General features: G+C 41.3%; 2 protein-coding genes across 2 annotated transcripts in view; one reads left to right on the top strand and one right to left on the bottom strand.

Annotated features, from left to right (window-relative positions):
- The window catches only part of LOC137047376 (gastrula zinc finger protein XlCGF57.1-like), a 180137-nt gene that overhangs the window by 131078 nt on the left and 28812 nt on the right, over positions 1-20247 (bottom strand). The window contains exon 5 of the mRNA XM_067425020.1: positions 16902-18033. Coding sequence (XP_067281121.1) covers positions 16902-18033 — 1132 coding nt within the window. The remainder of the gene's footprint in view (positions 1-16901; positions 18034-20247) is intronic.
- LOC137047600 (gastrula zinc finger protein XlCGF57.1-like) lies at positions 160-5406 on the top strand. The gene is made up of 3 exons (XM_067425388.1): positions 160-236; positions 787-922; positions 3615-5406. The coding sequence occupies exons 2-3, from the start codon at positions 838-840 to the stop codon at positions 4658-4660; spliced, it is 1131 nt and encodes a 376-aa protein (XP_067281489.1). The 5' UTR covers positions 160-236; positions 787-837; the 3' UTR covers positions 4661-5406.

Raw genomic sequence — 20247 nt, 5'->3', positions numbered from 1 at the left:
TGTAAAACTACAGCCCAAATAAAATCGAAATCTACTGAATCCTCCTCAGTTTCCTCTCTCTCTATATATATATATCAAAAGCTCCACTGCAGAGCCATTGGAAAGAGTAAATTTCTCTGCAGCTCTGTGATTATAAGACAGCAGTGCGTGAACGGGACTTTTATTTTGGTGCGGCGACATGACGTCATAAGTCTGCGCCGCGCTCCTGCTTCTGTTGTGATTCGGCTGAAGAAAGGGTTTGTTTTACGTATTTAATCTGTTTAAGACGATTGAAACCGTTCCATGTTTTATAGGTTTTACAAGGCGATGTGAAATAACATTATTGAATGTAACATTGTAGTGCTTTATCTAACTTTAATGAAGGAAATTTTGTGTGACTAAAACACCAGTAACAAAAGCTGCGTCTCATTTCTCTCCCTCTATCGTGAATCAGTTCATCACGAGTTAAGTCATTGGCGAGTAGTGATGGAGAAACAATCTCAATTGAAAAAAGTTGAATCAAATACTTGATTCAGTGATTTGAATCGGGACACGTGCAGCTCAAATGATCAAGAACAACACACATTAAACATGCGTTATGACAACTCTAATAAACTAACTGCTAATGTTTTCATGAATGTGTAATCATTTAAATATATAATTCATTAAATACCAAATCAGAAATGGTTATAAATATCAAGAGTCTGTAACGTTTGTGTTTTTTAATTCGAAGCTAGTTTTTAGTGTTTTTCACTGATTGAGACACTCAGAGATTCAGATTAGATCAATTATTTTAATCTTAAACAGGACAAGCACACAGAAAAACTCCTGCTGAAGCGATTGAGCACCATTATAAAGATGGAGATCATTAAAATGGAGAGTGAAGACATGAAGATTGAAGAAACATTGAGAGTGAAAGATGAAGAAACTGAGGAGCACACAGGTTGGTTTCTTCCTTAAAGCTGAACTCAGTCATTTGATCCTTATTCAAATGTCTAGCGCTGCCCAAATAGAGAATATACCAAAGTATAATCATACAGAGAATAGTACAGAAGTAGCCTAAATGAAACTGTTATTCTGTGAAACTTTCACCCAATGTCTACTTATGAATGAAGATCAATGGAAAAAGTCATTTTTGTAATATGTCCTCAAAAGTCCTCTACTAACATTGTAACATACCTGAACATAAATAGCAGTACATGTACATAATGAAGCAATATATGAGCCACAAAAGAGTGGATCATATCAAGCATATTAAGAAATTTTAAGTTTTAGTAAACAGAACTGGCAGAATTTTATTTCATCGACAAATAATTTCCAAAGGGGCGTCACCAACAGACGATGACGTATGTAAAGTGACGGAGAGACGTCTGAGACGGCCATTCTTTGTTTGTGATTTCGAGGAAGATGTTGCAATAGCTTCTGACGACTTTTGCCGTTGTTGTAAAAAAAAAAAGTCAATAGCTGGTGTCCACCGTCACTATCAACATTTTTGCAAAATTTGGAAAACCCTAATAGCATCTCAGACCGACTGAAACATCTCGGATTGACGCTCGAACAGAAACCATCGAGCTCTGATCGCATTTGCCCCCGTTGTGAGGCATTTGTATTGCGTTTAGAACGCCATTTGCAATATTTTGAAAATAAAATAATATTGATGCGTCTTTGGAAAATTGTGTCTCACAAACTTCATTCAAATTGAGTAGTTACGCTAGTTATTTCTATTTGCAATTATTTACAATTTTTACACTGCTACCAGATCTAGTGTGAGGAAATAATCACAGAAAGGCCAGATCTAGAGGTGTGTGTGGTGTTAGCACATGATCACACTCCCCATCCTCCTCATCACAGTAGCCGGTGTAATCCACATCTGATAGCAGTGTTGTTCTTTGCTCGGGTTTTAACGAAAAGTTAAAGTTTAAATCGCTTAAAACTGACGCGATAGCTGATTTGAACAAGTGATGTTCCACGTAGGGGTGTAACCATTTGTTTAACAACGATTCGATTCGTATCACGATTTGAGGTTGTCGATACGATTTAAGGACGATATTGGCTCATTTAGAACGATATGATCTGAAACGATTCAGTGACTTGAAATCAATTCAGTAACTTTTTAGCAAAAATTTAAATCAGTGTGACTGTTTTATTTCAATCGAATCGTTGTTAAAACGAATCGTTACACCCCTAGTTCCACGGCATCCATCTCTGTAATGTACAAAATCTGTTTCACTGTTACTGCGCTGTCGTCTTAAATAGCTTGAGGCATCAGTTTACGTACTTATATTATACGCCGCTCGTGTCCACTGTAGACGCGGTGTTTGAGGGTGCTTTCACATCTCTAATTCGGTTCATTTGGTCCGAACCAAGGGCAAACAATTATACATTGTTGCATTTTTCTGATTTTTTTGGTTCCTTTTCACACCACACTGATTGCTTTGGTCCGAACCAGTTGAAATGAACCAAAACGCAAGCACGTGACAACATCCACATCACTCATTGGCCATGGCGTATTTCATAAACTGCTTTTCGATTGGTCAGAATTTACGTGTGGGAAAATTCCAACAGGCAAGGCAAAGCCAGCAAACTATAATAACACTATGGAGAGACGACTGCGCGGGCCAGTTTTGTCTCTGGCCATAATCTACTACACTGTGTGTATTTACCACAGTATGCAAACAAAACATTTCTATAATGAAGCGCGGATGCGACGTGACGACAACGCTCTAATGCACTGCAGACGGCGAGCGCGCATCGCTCGTCACTTCAAGCGGAGGCGTGCATTAATTATTAACTCTTGACATGCTTCCATCTTCCAAAAATATTGCCAACGATCTATCAGGTAATAATATCATGCACATAATGTCAGCGCAGCTAACTACGGCAGCTGGTTCAGTCCAAAAATGATCAGTACTTTAGCAGTTGGTTCTGTTAGAGGTCGGATCACGTTCTCACCACAAACGAACCGCTCCAGAGTTTGTTTGAAATCGTACCGAGACCACCTCTTCAAGGAGGTCTCGTACGCTTGTTTGGTCCGCTTTTGGTGCGCACCCGAGTGCGATTGCTGCTTTCAGACCTAGGGAAATGAACTCTAGTAAGATTCAACCGAACTAAATGAGGCAGGTGTGAAAGCACCCTGAAAGAATATTGAGATGGGAAGGAAAATTACCTTAAATTATTTTGAGGACTTAAATAACTGAATCAGGCGTGTTTAATTAGGGTTGAAGCTTAATTCTGTGGGGTTGGCCCTCCAGGAACTGAGTTTGACACCCCTGCTTTAGGGGCTCAATATTGACTCATCTATTTGTTGTTTTTTACGTGGCTAATCTACACAGTGAAATGTGATCTGATTTAGAGCACTAGTAATTCAGATTGGGAAATCAGAAAATAAAGATCTCGATCAGGGTGATCCCAATTTTGCTTTGAACTACCAGCATAAAAGTAAAATGGATTACCTGATCCTGGAAAGGAAAATGTGGGATTTCCAAATCCAGATCATTCGTATCCAGATTAAAGTTTTTGAGCATCCACCCATGTATAGGTTCTAGTTGTATGCTTCATATGTTAAAATATTTAGTTGTCTGTTGCTTTCTGCCATTAAACTGGTGTTAATTTGCATTTGTCTCTTTTCGCTGTAGACCCGGTGGTGCTGGAAACGGAGAATGACATGGGAAAAAAAGATCACTATAAGATTCATCATGATTTCATAACTGGAGAAAAAACTGTTAGTTGCTCACAGGCTGAAACAACCGGGACTAGAAGTGATTTCACCTGCCAACAGTGTGGGGAGCATTTCTCTCATAAAGTACACCTTAACAAACACATGAGGATTCACGCAGGAGAGAAGAGTTGTACCTGTCAATGGTGTGGAAAGACTTTTGCTGAAAAAGTAAGCCTTAAAAGACACATCCAAGTTCACACTAGAGAGAAGCCTTACATCTGCCCTCAGTGTGGAAAGAGTTTCACACTGAAAGAAAGCCTTAAAAGACACATCCACGTTCACACTGGAGAGAAGTCTTACACCTGCCCTCAGTGTGGAAAGAGATACAATCTAAAAGTAAGCTTTAAAAAGCACATGAGAACTCACACTGGAGAGAAGCCTTACATCTGTCCTCAGTGTGAAATAAGTTTCACAATGAAAGAAAGCCTTACCAGACACATGAGAGTTCACACTGGAGAGAAGCCTTACACCTGCTCTTACTGCGGAAAGACTTTTGCTGAAAAAGAAAATCTTAACAGACACATAAGAGTTCACACTGGAGAAAAGCCTTACACCTGCCCTCACTGCGGAAAGACTACTGCTGAAAAAGAAAATCTTAATAAACACATGAGAACTCACATGGGAGTGAAGCCGTACACATGCCAGCAGTGTGAAAAGAGTTTCACTGAAAAAGCAGGCCTTAAAAGACACATGATAGTTCACACTGGAGAGAAGCCATTCATATGCCCTCAGTGTGGAAAGAGTTTCACTCAAATTGGAAACCTTAAACTCCACATGGGACGTCACTCTGGAGAAACACTCTACATATGCCCTCAGTGTGGAAAGAGTTTCAATCAAAAACGATCCTTTGAAGACCACATACGAATCCACACTGGAGAGAAGCCGTTCGCCTGCCAACAGTGTGGAAAGGGTTTCAGCAGAAAAGGAACCCTTACAAGACACATGAGAGTTCACACTGGATAGAAGCTGTTTACATGTGGTCACTGTGGGAAAGGTTTTAGGTATAAAATAGCCCTGGAGTACCACATGAGAGAACTGGTTTGTATATCATCAGTGTGGAATTAATTTTACAGACAGGAAACGCCCTGGGACTCATTTATGAAACGAACGTACGCAAAACTTGGCATTTATCAATATGGATGTAAGCGGTAGATGCAATCAAATCTCAGGCCAGGTCTCAGCTTGTGTACGCATTCATTTGTGTGCAGCAGCAAAACTGGCGGAGGATTGGAATGAGAGCGTTTTGATCATTTTGATAATTTTCCTGATTAACAACCAAAGCTCATTAGTCGACCACTAACCGTTAAGATAAGAACGTCAAATTAAATTAGCTTTACATGAGCAAATAGCAGAATAAACAACAGAACATAAGGGTACACACACCGTCACATCACACACCTGCGGGGCTTCTTTGAAAAACAGAATAAAATGAATAATTTTAATGGGGCTACAAAAAATATATTTCATTGAAATAAAATATTAACGAAAGAAAAAACTGAGATGCTAGTTTTTGTGACATGCTAACGCAGTGTTTGTTTTCTTTATATATTTTACCTCACATAAGCAATTTTCTGATAAGAACTAATGGCGTTTTATGTTTATGACAAAGCCATGTAAAAAGAAATGCTAAAAATACAACGTGGCTTCATTATATACAAATGTGTAATGTATTTGAAAATATTTCTATAATATAAATCTACAAATCTAAATCTGATACCTTGGTTTTGTGTGTTGTCACAAGGACATTTTCATTTTCACAAGGTCACAATCATTTTAAAAGCATAAATGCTGTCTCTGCCCAAATGGGGGGTGACTGTTAACAGAACAATAATGAAAAAACAAACCATGATGCAGCAGTAAAACATTTATTAAAATAAAGTGGTACACCTTAAACAATGCACAACAGGTGTATACAGCATAGAAAATGTTAATTGCAGCCTTTAAAAGTTATTTTTCCAATCAAAAAAAAACCTGTTCATTCCTAGCGTTACTACATTGTAGTCAAAAACTTCATTAGGCCTGTACGTGCGTCAAGACCCTCAGCTTCTACAGTGGATGACAGAGCTCCGTCAGGGTGGTTTAAAGTACTCGTAACCCATTCTTCTCTGAACTCGTCACCATTCATTTCACAGAGGTTATGCAGAACACAACATGCTATCACCAGGGACTTGACCTTGTGTGTACTGCAGTCATTTCGTTTTAGCAATGCCCTCTTTCTGCCCTTTAGTCTGCCAAAAGCATTTTCAACCACCACTCTGGCTCTGCTTGTTTTCTGATTGTACACAAGCTGTTGGGGTGTCAGTTGTCCGTTGTCTGTAAAAGGTTTCATCAGCCAGCTCTTTAAAGGATAGGCTGCATCACCAAGGACATAGTACCCCACATCATGTCCAAAAATGTTCTGTGTTACATCTGGTAGTAACAAACCCCTGTCCACTAGGTCCCACAAGCCTGACAAACGCAGCACTCTGGCATCATGCAGGCTCCCCGGCGCTCCAACAAAAACATTCCAAAAGAGACCCCTTCCATCCACAACAGCCTGCAGGATGATCGAATGCCAGCCCTTTCAAGTACTCTGTGTGGTACTCCTCCGGTCCAAGAATGGGGATGTGTGACCCATCTATTGCACCTACACACTGTGGCAACCCCCATCTGCGCTCAAAATACGTTGCCATTTCTTTAAGCTTTTCGGTGTTTGGTAACTGAATAACTTCTTGCATGAGTACCTTCTCAACAGATGAGCAGAAGTCGTGAGTCGTTCCTGGGAAAAAAGTTTTGACATGACATGCAAATGGATAACATATCTGAATATAACTTAGGTCAGCATATGTATATGCTAAGTGGTGTGGAAACACTAACAGTTTTGAGGAACCCATCCTTGACCCTCTAGCAGAACTACGACCAGCCATTATAAAGCAGTTTATAGTTGTTGATGTTGTGTCAAAAGGTACTGCATTTAAACATGTTATTGCACAAGTTTCCTGGCTTGACATGTCATACCCAGCATCATTTCTGCCCGTTGAGCGCATTGCTGGGAGATGTGTGGTTAATACATCCACTGTGCATTTAAGCAAGACCAAAGAAAAGGTCACTGTAGTCATGCCACTATGCACTGTGGTTGAGCTCTAGGAGAGTGATGTTGTTTGCATGGAATGTACATTTTTTTACCTTTGTGGCAAATCCTGATCCTGAGTTTTCATCTAAAAATGCTCCGCGTACACACTATCATTTTCAATTGTTTTCCAAAAAATGTTCATCTACACTGAAACATCTGAAACCGCTTACATCCCCGTACTGCGCATGAGCAAATCCAAGACGCTTCGACTTGCGTCATTTCCGCTACTTGTTTATATACTCTGCGACTATGTCGAGAAAAGGCACTGAGTTTTTTAACAGTATGTACAAACTGACATTAATATTTAACAAGGATGTTAAAACAGAAAGCATACAAAACAACTCTGATGTCGTTCACCATCTTGGCTGAATTGGTCATATGACTGCACCACATGTGTTTGTGTGTGTATATATATATATATGTGTGTGTGTGTGTGTGTATAATTTATTTTATTTATTTTTTCTTTCCATTTGAACAAATTAACATTTTGCTTTTGGTAAAGTGGCCAATGAATGTTCAGATGGGTCTATTTACAAGTAATTCAACAAATCAACTTCCACAATGTGCATCTGAATAGATCCATTTAGCCAATGTGCAGGGTATTGTTTTAGCTATGCCCTGTTATTGTTATGGGTTATTGGTGCACAAGTGTAAGAATCTATTGTATCACATTGTTCACATTTTGATTGTGTCTTTAAGGAACCTTTGTCTGAAAGTGAATCCTGTTTACCCTCAGATGGTACCAACAGTGACACCTGGATTGGCCCCCGTGAGGAGCCCAGCTTCATTACGGCTGAGCTACAGCCCAGTACACCCTTGGCTGAATCTACACATATAGCTACTTTTATAGCTATTCTCTATATAGCTATTTGTGCCCATTGTACTGAACATTGGAAAATAAAAAACTTTGACTTTGGGTACTTGCATTCACAGTTCTTTATGTAAAAAAGTACCACAAAACACAAGATGATGCAGAATTCTAACCCTTATTTTGCAATTTGACATCTAACTAGCAGGGTTAATAAACACATCTATATTGATGTTTCAATTTAAGAATAAATAGATTTTCAATTAATAGAGACATATTTTCATGATGTGTTACTTCCACAATACAATGTTATCAAAGTGCAATATCTGTAAACTAATAGTTAGCATGGTTACTGTCAGTTAAGTTCAGTGTATGGTTTAGTGTTACATTATTTTAATTCACATTTCTGTGCCACTGGAGATTTCATTTCCAAACTGCTGTTATGTGATGTGCAAGAAGCAGCATGATATCATTTTGCAGAAATGTCACCATAGGCATGTTTCCAATGAAAAAATACATACAAATTCTGTCATAATTCATTGAACTAGCAACTAGCATTGTCACAAACATAATTTACTGTAAATCAGACAGAATACGTCATACATATATATTTATTTTAAAAAACCTTTTGGGTAAGTGGCCATTGTTCAGATTGTGTCACATTAACTTCCACAATGCATCTGAATGAGCCAATTTGCAGGGTATTGTTTGAGCTATGCCCTGTTATTGTTATGGTTCATTGATAGGTGAACAAGTGTAATAATCTATGGTTTCACCCATTTAGTGAGCGTTCCTCGTATTTTTCGTGTCCGCTTCTACCTTTCCTCTTCCACAAGTAAAAGACCAAGGGTTGACAATGGCAATGCCATTTGCAACGTTCTGAAATGCACAAATCCGTCTGTGTGGGGAAACGAAAACGACAGCTGATATCTTTATAGCTCTTCCGGTTTCCCGTTTCGAATAACGAAAACAGACTACTGCCACCAGCTGGAACGGAAAGGTATTTCCTCTAACGCAGGCGCAGAAGGGACGCGCTATTGGCCGTCGGATGTCAAGCGTCGGCTTGGTGTGTCAGGGCAACTTTGGACCGCTTTGGACCCAAGACGCTGCCGACGTGAGCCAACGTGAGCCGACTCAGCAGTTTGCTTTCGTCGCCACTAGTTGATCGGCGTCGGCTTGGTGTGTTCCTAGCTTTAAAGGTACTAACTTCCTTCTAAGAAAATCTCTTAGATAGATCAGGCTCAGTATAGCCTAATTGTAAAATCTTAAACTTAAGCTTGAATTTATATATTTGATGAAAGTATTCTAGATTATTTATTGTGTGTCATTAGCAATCAGTCCTTGTGAATTCAGTGCGACTCGCAATTTTGACCAATCACCGCAACTTTGACCAAGCAAACTTTATATATCATATATCATTGCCTGTCAAAATTAACGTGTTAACGCACATTAATTTTAACGGCACTACATTTATTAACGCAGCGCGCATTTTCTGTTTGACCCGTGGCATAATCACATTCTCTGCAGTCTGAGTGCAATGCACTGCAAGCTCGATCTCGCTCAGGTAAATCATTAACACCATCACCACTTACAGTACATGCATTTTATTGAACTAAATATATATATATATATATATATACATACATACAGGGGTTGACATTAACTTTTTTGCTCACCGGCCACCGTGTTAGTGGTTTTCCAAAGTTATTAGCCACTCAGCATTTTCACTGGCCACAATTTTGCTGTTTGGAAATTACATTGTATATGTTTAAAGTTGACTTTGGCATGCGTAAATTACTTGATTTTGAATCATTTTACTTTATTTAGAAGATTTAAAACCCTTTCAAACTTTCAAATGCAGAATGACCCCCCAAATCTTGTATATCAGCTGGGATATGCAGGTGGGCAAGGGGTGGCAATATAATAGATTATAATAGAATATAATAGGCTAATATGAGAAAGGTAATATGACAGGCTATGAGTTATTTTAGTTAGGATATATATATATAATTTAAAAAATACCCTAAGCAAATTACAAAAACAATAGTTATTAAAAATAAAATAAAAATTCCGATACTAATACATATTTATTTTATATGTATACATTTATTTAACATCTGTAGTCGTTTGATTAATATTAATGACAGACAGGTATTTAATTGGGCTGCTGAATGCATGGATGTAATATTTGTGACACATATCCAGTTATTACCCACCTGTTTACGTACACTTAAGCCATAACCAACTGTCTTCATGCGATGGAAATTTTAATGAATATATATATTGTTAGCATCTTAATTTAATCTTTGTTTTATTATTTTATTAGTTCATTAACTATTTGTTATTGCTTCACTCTGCTTCTTAGCAAGGCTTTCCTCCTCTTCAGTCACATACTCATCCTATGGAAATGTTAAGTACACATTTAAAACTCACGCAATGCCCATACTCATCACCTCAAACGGCCATACTTAGCGCATGAATATGCCCATTTGAGAGTGAAAAGACCATCATTATTATGGCTATTTGAGTATGAAAAGACCACCATTAATATGGCCATTTAAGTATGAAAAGATTTTAAAACTAGTTTTATAGGCACACTGTGCTTTATTTCATAAACATGCGAGCTCTGTGTTCTTCCATCATGCCCATGACCTCACATGTGATTGGAGGAGCCCGACGAGCCTTCTAGCCCCCGTCCAATCACGTGCGAGGGAATGGGCAATGAGGACTCATACAGCAGTACTTGCAAGACGAGCATAAACAGACGTTTTCACTCCTGTACTCAAACCCTTTCCTCCATTCCCTGTGTTTTTGCTACTTTGCTGTTTTGTGATCTACAATGGCTGGACGGCGTCTCCCCTTCAACTCCTCTGCATGGACGCGAACAACCCCTTTCAGTCCGCAGACGGGCGGGAAGAAACAGCTGAATGCTATCATTGGGCAGAATGCTATTATCTCGTCAGCTTGCTCAGTTTGCTGCCGATTTTAACGAGCAGTTCACTTTAGTAATCTCCAGGTTGCTGTCCATAGACGATAGGTTGCTTGCTTTGGAGTCGAAAAACTGTGTGGAAGATACTAACTTTAAGAAGAGAAGACGAGTGCCCAGTCCTAAGATTGCGGTAAGACTGTTATCCAAGCTAAAGTAACCTAAAGCAAAGCTTTTTAAGTAGCACAAGCTGGAATTAGCCTTGTAAAAGATCAAATGTAAGTTGCTTTATAAAAGTGTTTTCTTTTTCTGGTCATTTTACAGGAAGCAGTACGCCGTCTTCACAACTTCATCATAACACTCATTTAATTGTTTTCCAGCTGCATATTAGACATAGAGACAGTACGCAGGAGCTTCAGGTACAAACATCCAGTTCTTGCATCGCAAGCAGAAGCTGTGAAGAGTTCAGCTCGGAGTCGATTGAAAAGAAAGAGGGTAAGATTTATTAGATTAGATCCGGTTTTGGTCAGTGTGACTTTTTTTCAGGTGCATTTTACGCAGTACATCGCGCAATACTGATTGTCTTTATTGTTTGTTTTTACAGCTGCTACAAGCAAGAAAGAGTGTGTTAGCTGAGGATGAGGTGGGCCTTTGGAAGTGCGCTACCATAGACCTGATGTCTGATGAGGAAGACGGCATCGTTGGCGCGGTGTCTGGATGGACTGTTCGACCAGCCAGGAGCTCGCCAAGCTCTGTGCCACGCTGCAATCGAGATTAGAGGCGATTCCAAAGAACAGGGCAACGCACGACAGACGTCTGAAAAATGGACTGAAATCAGACAGAATGGCGCTAGTTACCTACAGCTCTGAAGCGGAAAACAGAGACTTCATGGTGCTGTAGGATTTTGGGCTTCTCGTGAGCTTCCTATTGTTGTGTGGGCAGATCTCACACATTTTGCATTTGGTTGTGTTTGTTCTAATAAAGCTCTTTCTTTGAATAAACTGCACGTCCCTGGTATATTGTAGACCTCATCGGGCCATTAGAGCGATCCGCACGCGGCCATCGTTTTGCGTTAGTCATCTTGGACTACGCAACACGATATCCGGAAGCAGTGGCTCTCCGCAACATCTCCGCGAAGAGTGTTGCGGATGCACTGTTTCGACTAATCTCCCGGGTGGGGATTCCGAAAGAAATCCTCACTGATCAAGGCACGGCGTTTATGTCACGCACGTTAAGCGAACTCTACGGGTTATTGGGCATTAAATCCATTCGAACAAGCGTTTATCACCCACAAACGGACGGCTTGGTCGAACGATTTAATCGCACCCTTAAATCCATGATCCGTAAGTTCGTACAGGAAGACGCCAAAAATTGGGATCGGTGGTTAGAACCCCTCTTATTTGCCGTGCGGTAGGTTCCCCAAGCCTCCACGGGGTTTTCCCCCTTCGAGCTTCTCTACGGACGCCAGCCACGGGGGGTGCTGGACGTCCTGCGAGAAACTTGGGAGGAGGGACCTTCTTTGGCGAAGAACGAAATTCAGTATGTGCTGGACTTGCGAACAAATCTCCACACACTGGGGCGGCTATCCAGGGAGAATTTGTTACAAGCCCAGGACCGCCAAAGCCGGTCATATAACAGGGGTACGAAGCTACGCAAATTCACACCGGGAGAGAAAGTGCTCGTACTACTCCCTACGTCGAGCTGGAAATTAATGTCAAAGTGGCAGGGGCCGTTTGAGGTCGCACGACAGATCGGAGAGCTCGATTATGAAGTGATACGATCCGATAGGAACGGGGCGCGTCAAATATATCACCTCAACCTGCTTAAAAAATGGAATGAGGTGGAATCAGTGTTGTTGGCAACGGTGATCGGGGGAGAGGATGATCTCGGGCCAGAGGCGAGCATTAAAGCGCAATCAGTCGCGCTGGCCCCTGGTGGAGATCACCTCTCACCGTTCCAACTCACTGATTTATCAAAACTACAGGCGGAGTTCGCCGACGTGTTCTCGCCCCTACCGGGACGTACTGACTTGATTCAGCACCATATCGAGACCGAGCCGGGCGTGGTAGTTCGCAGCCCGCCGTATCGATTGCCTGAACACAAGAAAAAGGTGGTTCAGGAGGAATTAGGGGCAATGCTCAACATGGGAGTAATCGAGGAGTCCAACAGTGACTGGGCGAGCCCGATAGTTTTGGTTCCTAAAACCGACGGCTCGGTCAGGTTCTGTGTGGACTATCGCAAGGTGAACGCAGTGTCGAAATTCGACGCTTATCCAATGCCGCGGGTTGACGAGTTGCTTGATCGGCTGGGCACGGCTCGATTTTATTCGACACTGGACTTAACAAAGGGCTATTGGCAGATCCCCTTGTCTCCATTGTCCAAAGAAAAGACAGCTTTCACCACGCCGTTTGGATTGCACCAATTTGTCACGCTTCCTTTCGGTTTGTTCGGGGCACCCGCTACCTTCCAGCGACTCATGGATAGGATTTTGCGTCCCCATGCCGCATATGCTGCTGCGTATCTGGATGATATCGTGATTTACAGTCACGATTGGCAGCGGCATATGCAGCATGTTAGAGCGGTCCTGAGGTCGCTGAGAGGAGCGGGGCTCACGGCCAATCCGAAGAAGTGTGCGATTGGGCGGGTGGAAGTAAGGTATCTGGGCTTCCACTTGGGTCATGGACAGGTGCGTCCCCAAATTGATAAGACTGCCGCGATTGCAACCTGTCTGAGACCCAAGACCAAAAAGGAGGTAAGACAGTTCTTGGGGCTGGCGGGATATTATAGACGGTTTATACCAAATTATTCGGACCTCACCAGCCCTTTGACTGATCTTACTAGAAAGGGGCTACCAGATACGGTCCAGTGGACGGAGCCGTGTCAGCAGGCTTTTACCCGAGTTAAGGCTGCTCTATGTGGCGGGCCGCTCTTACACTCCCCTGACTTTTCTCTCCCCTTTTTGTTGCAGACTGACGCGTCGGACAGGGGGCTGGGCGCGGTCCTGGCCCAGGAGGTGGAGGGGGGAGAGCGGCCGGTGCTGTACATTAGCCGTAAGCTCTCCAAGAGAGAAGCTAAGTACAGCACCATCGAAAAAGAGTGCCTTGCCATCAGGTGGGCCGTTCTCATCCTCCGCTACTACCTTCTGGGGCGGGAGTTCACCCTCTGTTCGGACCACGCTCCTCTCCAATGGCTCCACCGCATGAAGGATACCAACACGCGGATCACCCGTTGGTATCTAGCTCTTCAGCCGTTTAAGTTCAAGGTGGTCCACAGGCCGGGTGCTCAGATGGCTGTGGCCGATTTCCTCTCCAGAAATGGGGGGGGTTGCAGGCCGGACGGCTCCCCGGCCTGAGTCGGGCGGTGGGGGTATGTGGCAAGGGGGGCGTGGTTCAGCTAGGTCTGCAGCGGGAGAGAGAGCCGCGGGACGAGCGGTAAGTGAGTGGGTTGGACGCAGATTAATAACACCTGTATCTTGTTCCAGTAATGAGCGCGGAGAGGGGATAAAATGCCAGCGGAACCGGAGACCAGGGAGAGAGAGAGGGACTGTTGACGTGAGACACCCAGAGACTGAGAAATACCCGGAAGTGCCGACCCGGAAGTGATCCTTGAGTTTATGAAAAGTCACACCATTGAGTGTGTTGCTGTGTTTAGAGTTGAAAATAAAAGTGAATACGTCAACAGTCCAGCCGACTCCCGTGTCCTCTGCCTTCCTCACAAACGAACTTTGTTACAGACAGCTTCTGATATATTTGTATAGCAATTTACTTCATTCATCTTCCTCTTGCTGGTGTACATTTGGATATTGTGTGACATAGTCCAGTGAAGGCGTACGTATTTAGGGCGGATTTTACAGAAGTGCCGAAGGCATGATTTTAGCCTCTGTGCTCGTGCTGGTCGGTGGAAAGTAGCTAAAGAAGGTTTAAAGGCTCTGTCGTTTAAAAGAATAGCACAACGGCGAGCGCGTCAAAGAACGGACGAGAGACGAGGCGCGCGCTGCTGAGCCAAACGAAAGTATAAACAACACTAGGGTGAAGATGACAGAATAAGACTAGGCCTACTGCACACCGTGACACCGTCGTTTTGATTTTTTATAGTAATTTAGTTCAGTTAGAGAACAGACTGTTCGTGTCGCAGTAAACGCAGTAGGAGTCCGATCTTGAGCTGACAGATGATCGCAGAAGATTTGGTTTCAAAGTGAAATGTAAAAGCGCCTATAAAAGGAAGTTTATCATTGTGTTGTGTTTTTCATTAAGAATAATTGCCTAATTCTAAACTGCAACAAAAAATCTGCTTGTCATTCACGGTGTGCGCGCACTGGCACGTATTCAGTTCATATGGAAGCAAACTGAAAGCACTCGCTTTGCATCCGCTCCCGTTATTAATGCCCAAGCGGTGGTGCGCATGTTCCTTTCAGTTAGATAGAATTAGTGATTTAAAAGCCCAGATACCGATGTGGTCACATCACACTTTGATTAACCGGTGAGAAAATGTCCACACCGTTACATCAGAACTGTACTTTCGCGAGATGGATGCGCATTGCTTAGTTTATCAGTGATAAGGACAAGAACGTAGGCTAGTCAAATGCAAATGCAGTCAAATGCAACCTTTATCTTAAACCGAAATAACTATCTATGTCGCAACAATAAGAAAAGAACAAATGCGCATATTGTCATAACTTAGAGTTTACACAGTTCTGTTGTGTCTATATTGTGTCTATAAACAGACCTAAACTATTCCCAGATATTGCTAGATAATCTTTACCTCTACAATACTTATAACAGAATTGGATCGTTTTGTGATTCTGTCTGTCATGATTTCTTGCATTGTTTTAATCATTTACTTTGCCAATTCTCTATTGTTAGCCTGGATAGTCATTATGCTTCATCATATTTCCTTCTACTGGATGTAAAATGCTCTCTGGTAGCCTACATCTTAGAATGTATAGTTCTACTTCTGTAGATATTTTGGTGAAAGTAACTCAAAATTAATACAGGAGTAATGTAACGCATTACAATTCTGAGACAGTAATATTGTAATGTTAAGAATTACTTTTAAATAGCAGTAATAAGTATTCACGAGTTCACACTTACATATATAATTATATAGAGTAATATAAATGCGCATTTGGCGTGCTGTCCGGGGGAGGGATTTGAGTAATAAGTAACCATAAGCCATAAGCCATAAGTAAATGGCTTTCAGGACTAAAATTATTACTGATATATTTCTATTAGCAGAAAAATTTAAACAGACACAAAGAAAAGCTGTTGATGAAATAATGAGATAATCATCATTACTGTGCGTTCACACCGCCGGCGGCGAGAGCGTCAAGCTGGCCGGAAGTCATTCATTTTCAATGGGAGCCGGGCGGCGAGCTCCGGCGAGAGCGGCGCGGCGCGTCTTGGACGATTTGGGCGTCGAGGAGAGTTGAAATCAGCTCAACTTTATGGTAATGAGCTATGACGCGGTTCGGCGGCAACAGGCGGCAACCAGTCAGAATGTAGAAGTGCTCCGCTTGAGAGAAATCCAGAGAACGCAGGCCTGTAAACTTTGGTTCCGACCACATTAGTTCCCAAGCAATTTGTAGGAGAGGTTGATCATTGCTGTGCGGGTTTCCCTATCATTTATGACAAGATCATTCATAGTGATGTGTAATTTGTTAAGAAGTCGCGCAACACTATTTTATAGGCGCTAGAACGCTCGTTGTTCAGCGGGTGTGCAATTAATTCTTACTTTCACATTTAAACGATTTCATGAAGTTAATTTATACCCTACTTGTGGTCAGTATATCCATCAACATGCTTGTTTGATTTGCGGCCTCTTTAAATACAGTTTAAAAAAAGAAAAAAACATTCGATCTACGTCAGAGCGGCAGCACGTCCACGGAGCTTTCTACAGCGTCGTTGTCAGGGCGGCAAGAGCGAAATTTGACGCTCTCGCCGGCGGCGGTGTGAACGCACGGTTATAGTATTGTGAGATTTGAGAGGTTGTCAGTGTTGACAAGAGCCAGTTCAGTTCCAGTGTTTTTAGAGGAAAGAAAGACACAAGAACTTTTCTTTTAATACATGTTCATGTTATTTTATTGTCACATGTGAATAAGTAAATAACTGTCATTACATTTTCTGATGTATATGTGGTGATGTGGTTTATCCACTGCATGACTCTTCATGTGTCTCTTGAGGGAACTTTTAATAGTGAAACTCTTCCCACACTGATCACACTTGTGTGACTTCTCTCAGGTGTGAATCCTCTCATGTGTTTTCAGAACTGATGACTGACTGAATCTCTTGTCACAGTGTGAACACTTGTAAGGTTTCTCTCCTGTGTGAATCCTCTCATGTTTTTTCAGATTAGATGACACACCGAATCTCTTCTCACAGTGTGAACACTTGTAAGGTTTCTCTCCTGTGTGAATCCTCTCATGTGTTTTCAGATGTGATGACCGATTGAATCTCTTGTCACAGTGTGAACACTTGTAAGGTTTCTCTCCTGTGTGAATCCTCTCATGTGTTTTCAGATGTGATGACCGATTGAATCTCTTGTCACAGTGTGAACACTTGTAAGGTTTCTCTCCTGTGTGAATCCTCTCATGTGTTTTCAGATCTGATGACTGATTGAATCTCTTGTCACAGTGTGAACACTTGTAAGTTTTCTCTCCGGTGTGAATCCTCTCATGTTTTTTCAGATTAGATGACACACCGAATCTCTTCTCACAGTGTGAACACTTGTAAGGTTTCTCTCCTGTGTGAATCCTCTCATGTGTTTTCAGATGTGATGACCGATTGAATCTCTTGTCACAGTGTGAACACTTGTAAGGTTTTTCTCCTGTGTGAATCCTCTCATGTGTTTTCAGAACTGATGACTGACCGAATCTCTTGTCACATTGTGAACACTTGTAAGGTTTCTTCTCTCCTGTGTGAATCCTCTCATGTGTTTTCAGAACTGATGACCAACTGAATCTCTTGTCACAGTGTGAACACTTGTAAGTTTTCTCTCCTGTGTGAATCCTCTCATGTGTTTTCAGAACTGATGACCAACTGAATCTCTTGTCACAGTGTGAACACTTGTAAGGTTTCTCTCCTGTGTGAATCCTCTCATGTGTTTTCAGATGTGATGACCGATTGAATCTCTTGTCACAGTGTGAACACTGGTAAGGTTTCTCTCCTGTGTGAATTATCTGGTGTAGTTTTAAGCCGTTTGCTGTAGTAAAAGTCTTCTCACACTCAAAGCACATGTACTCTCTCACACCAGTGTGTATTCTCTGATGTAATTGTAAACTACAGAGCAGTGAAAAACTCTTTCCACACACAGGACATGAATATGGCTTCTCCTTTGTATGAACTCTCAGGTGTTTCTTCAGGGCTGATCTATCAATAAATGTTTTGCTGCACTGATCACATGCATATGGCTTCTCTCCAGTGTGGATCCTCATGTGACTTTTAAGGTTTGCTGATTGACTGAAACTCTTCCCGCATTGATCACATTCGAATGGCCTCTCTCCAGTGTGAACTCTCATGTGATTCTTAAGTCTTTTTGGGCATGTGAAACTGTACCCACACTGAGTGCAGGTGAAAGATTTCTTGGCTCTTCTTTTCTTTATAAATGTCTTTTTAGTCTTTGAGCGACTCAAAGGTTTTTCTGCAGGTTTGACATGATGTTCCTCCTCCATTTCACTCAGTTCTTCACTCTCCTCGTTCTCTTCCATCAGGTCTGAGGTCAAAGAAAAAACGTTTAATTACATTTCAGTACATCAAAGTAATTATAAGAGAGAAATATGAAGTGAAAGGACATAAAACATTAATTTGTTTGATGCATTGTTATACATTAATTGAAACTTCGCATGCATTGGGTACATTGATCTACCAGCTAATATTTAAAAAATAAATTAGGCACAGATCTAGTTTCTGTAGAGAAAGATCAATGACACAATTATCTAATTTAATAGTTAACATTAATAATAATGCACAAATTTTTGATTGATATTTAAATCTTTTTATGAATTACCTTATAATTCAAATCCAGAAACTGTTCAAAACTCTTTTCCTCCTTGAAGCAGAGACCAGGAGACTTGAAGATACCTTCAGCAGTATTCTTTATTGAGAACTTGAGCTGTGTTTCAGCTGTGGTCATCAAGTCTACTCAAAACAGTTCACACTGTAATTTATCTACCTTTTAGGGGGAGGGATTTACACAGTAGAGGAGGAGACAATCTAAACAAAAGAATGCAAATGTTGTATATGTAAAGAGACCTGTCCTCAGACTCCAATCCTAATCCAATCATCCTAACGATTACAGGGGCTCTGAGAGCCGTTAAAGACAAAAGGTGAGAATCTCAGTAATCTGGCTCATTTGATTTAATAAAGGGAACAGGAACTGGCCTGGAAACTTTGCATAACAGATGGCATCATCTTTACCTTAAATGTGCTTTAAACATATTCTTAAATTTGTAATACCTGTTACCTTAACAATATATTCACCCAAAACCGAAACTGTGATGTTTATCTGCTTACCCCCAGGGCATCCAAGATATAGATGTGTTTGTTTCTTCAGTAGAACACAAATGAAGAATTTTAACACCAACCATTGCTCTGTGTTAGTCGTATAATTGATGTTACTGGGGTCCGTTTATAGTAAGGCAGCTATGAGAGTAAAAAAAAACAGACATACAAATCCAACCTTGCAGCTCGTGATGATATATTGATGTCTTAAGACACGAAACGATCGGTTTATGCAAGAAACCCAACAGTATTTATGTTATTAAATATATCTTCTCTCCTCACTTCATTTTTTTTCAGAATAACACATCACACATTTGAGTCTAATATATTTTTAGTCGGTCAGTTATTTCATTCTGATGGTCAGCTTTTGAGTATTACTGAACTAGGAATTGTGGTGATTAGTTGTTCCTATCGTTGTCCACAAGATGGCAGTAAGATACAAAAGATACAATGGGCCAATAACAAAGTAAGGGTGCGTCTCAATCAGCTCCCTAGTTCAGTTGTCAGAGCACTGATCAGGGAGTCAGCCCATTGACTTATGTCATGATCAGTGCCCCGACTAGTGAACTAGGGAGCTGATTGAGACGCAGGGCATAAGATAGAGCTAAAAGGGAGTGGAATGTTGAGTGTGGATAAATAAAAGGCTACATGCCAGTTCATACAAGTTGTTCTTGAGAGAGTTTATTCAATGAACACCACATGGTATCAGGAGTGCACTGTCCTGTGATACAACGAAGATGGATGCTGTTAAACCCCTGGAATCATGGAAACTTATCGGGAATGTTGATAGCAGCTGGCAGACATTCAAGCAGAAATTCACGCTATGCATGCAAGCTCTAGGTCTGGATAGCAAGTCGGATTCACGGAAACTAGCGGTGCTTTTGACAGTTGCTGGACCTCAAGCAATTGATGTATAAAATACTTTCACGTTCGCGGACGGAGAAAAATATGACGAGGTCATGAAGAATTTTGATGAGCACTGCTCATCCAAGAAAAATTAAACATGAGAGGTATACAAACTTGCTTTGTTGCACTCTACAAATTTCAGTGATGAAGGAAACACTGTTACTGACAGTCCAGTAGTCGGCGCTGTTACCCGCAAAATTTGACTCTGTTCAAAAAAGACAGAGTCAAAAAGCTGCACCAAAGATTCATTCAGCTGTAAAAGATGTAGCTTGAAGCATCAACCAAAACAATGCCCCACATATG

Source organism: Pseudorasbora parva, chromosome 2, assembly GCF_024679245.1.
Source record: "Pseudorasbora parva isolate DD20220531a chromosome 2, ASM2467924v1, whole genome shotgun sequence".
NCBI lineage: Eukaryota > Metazoa > Chordata > Actinopteri > Cypriniformes > Gobionidae > Pseudorasbora > Pseudorasbora parva.
Note: the sequence above shows the minus strand (reverse complement) of the source record. Positions and strands in the feature narration are given on the sequence as shown.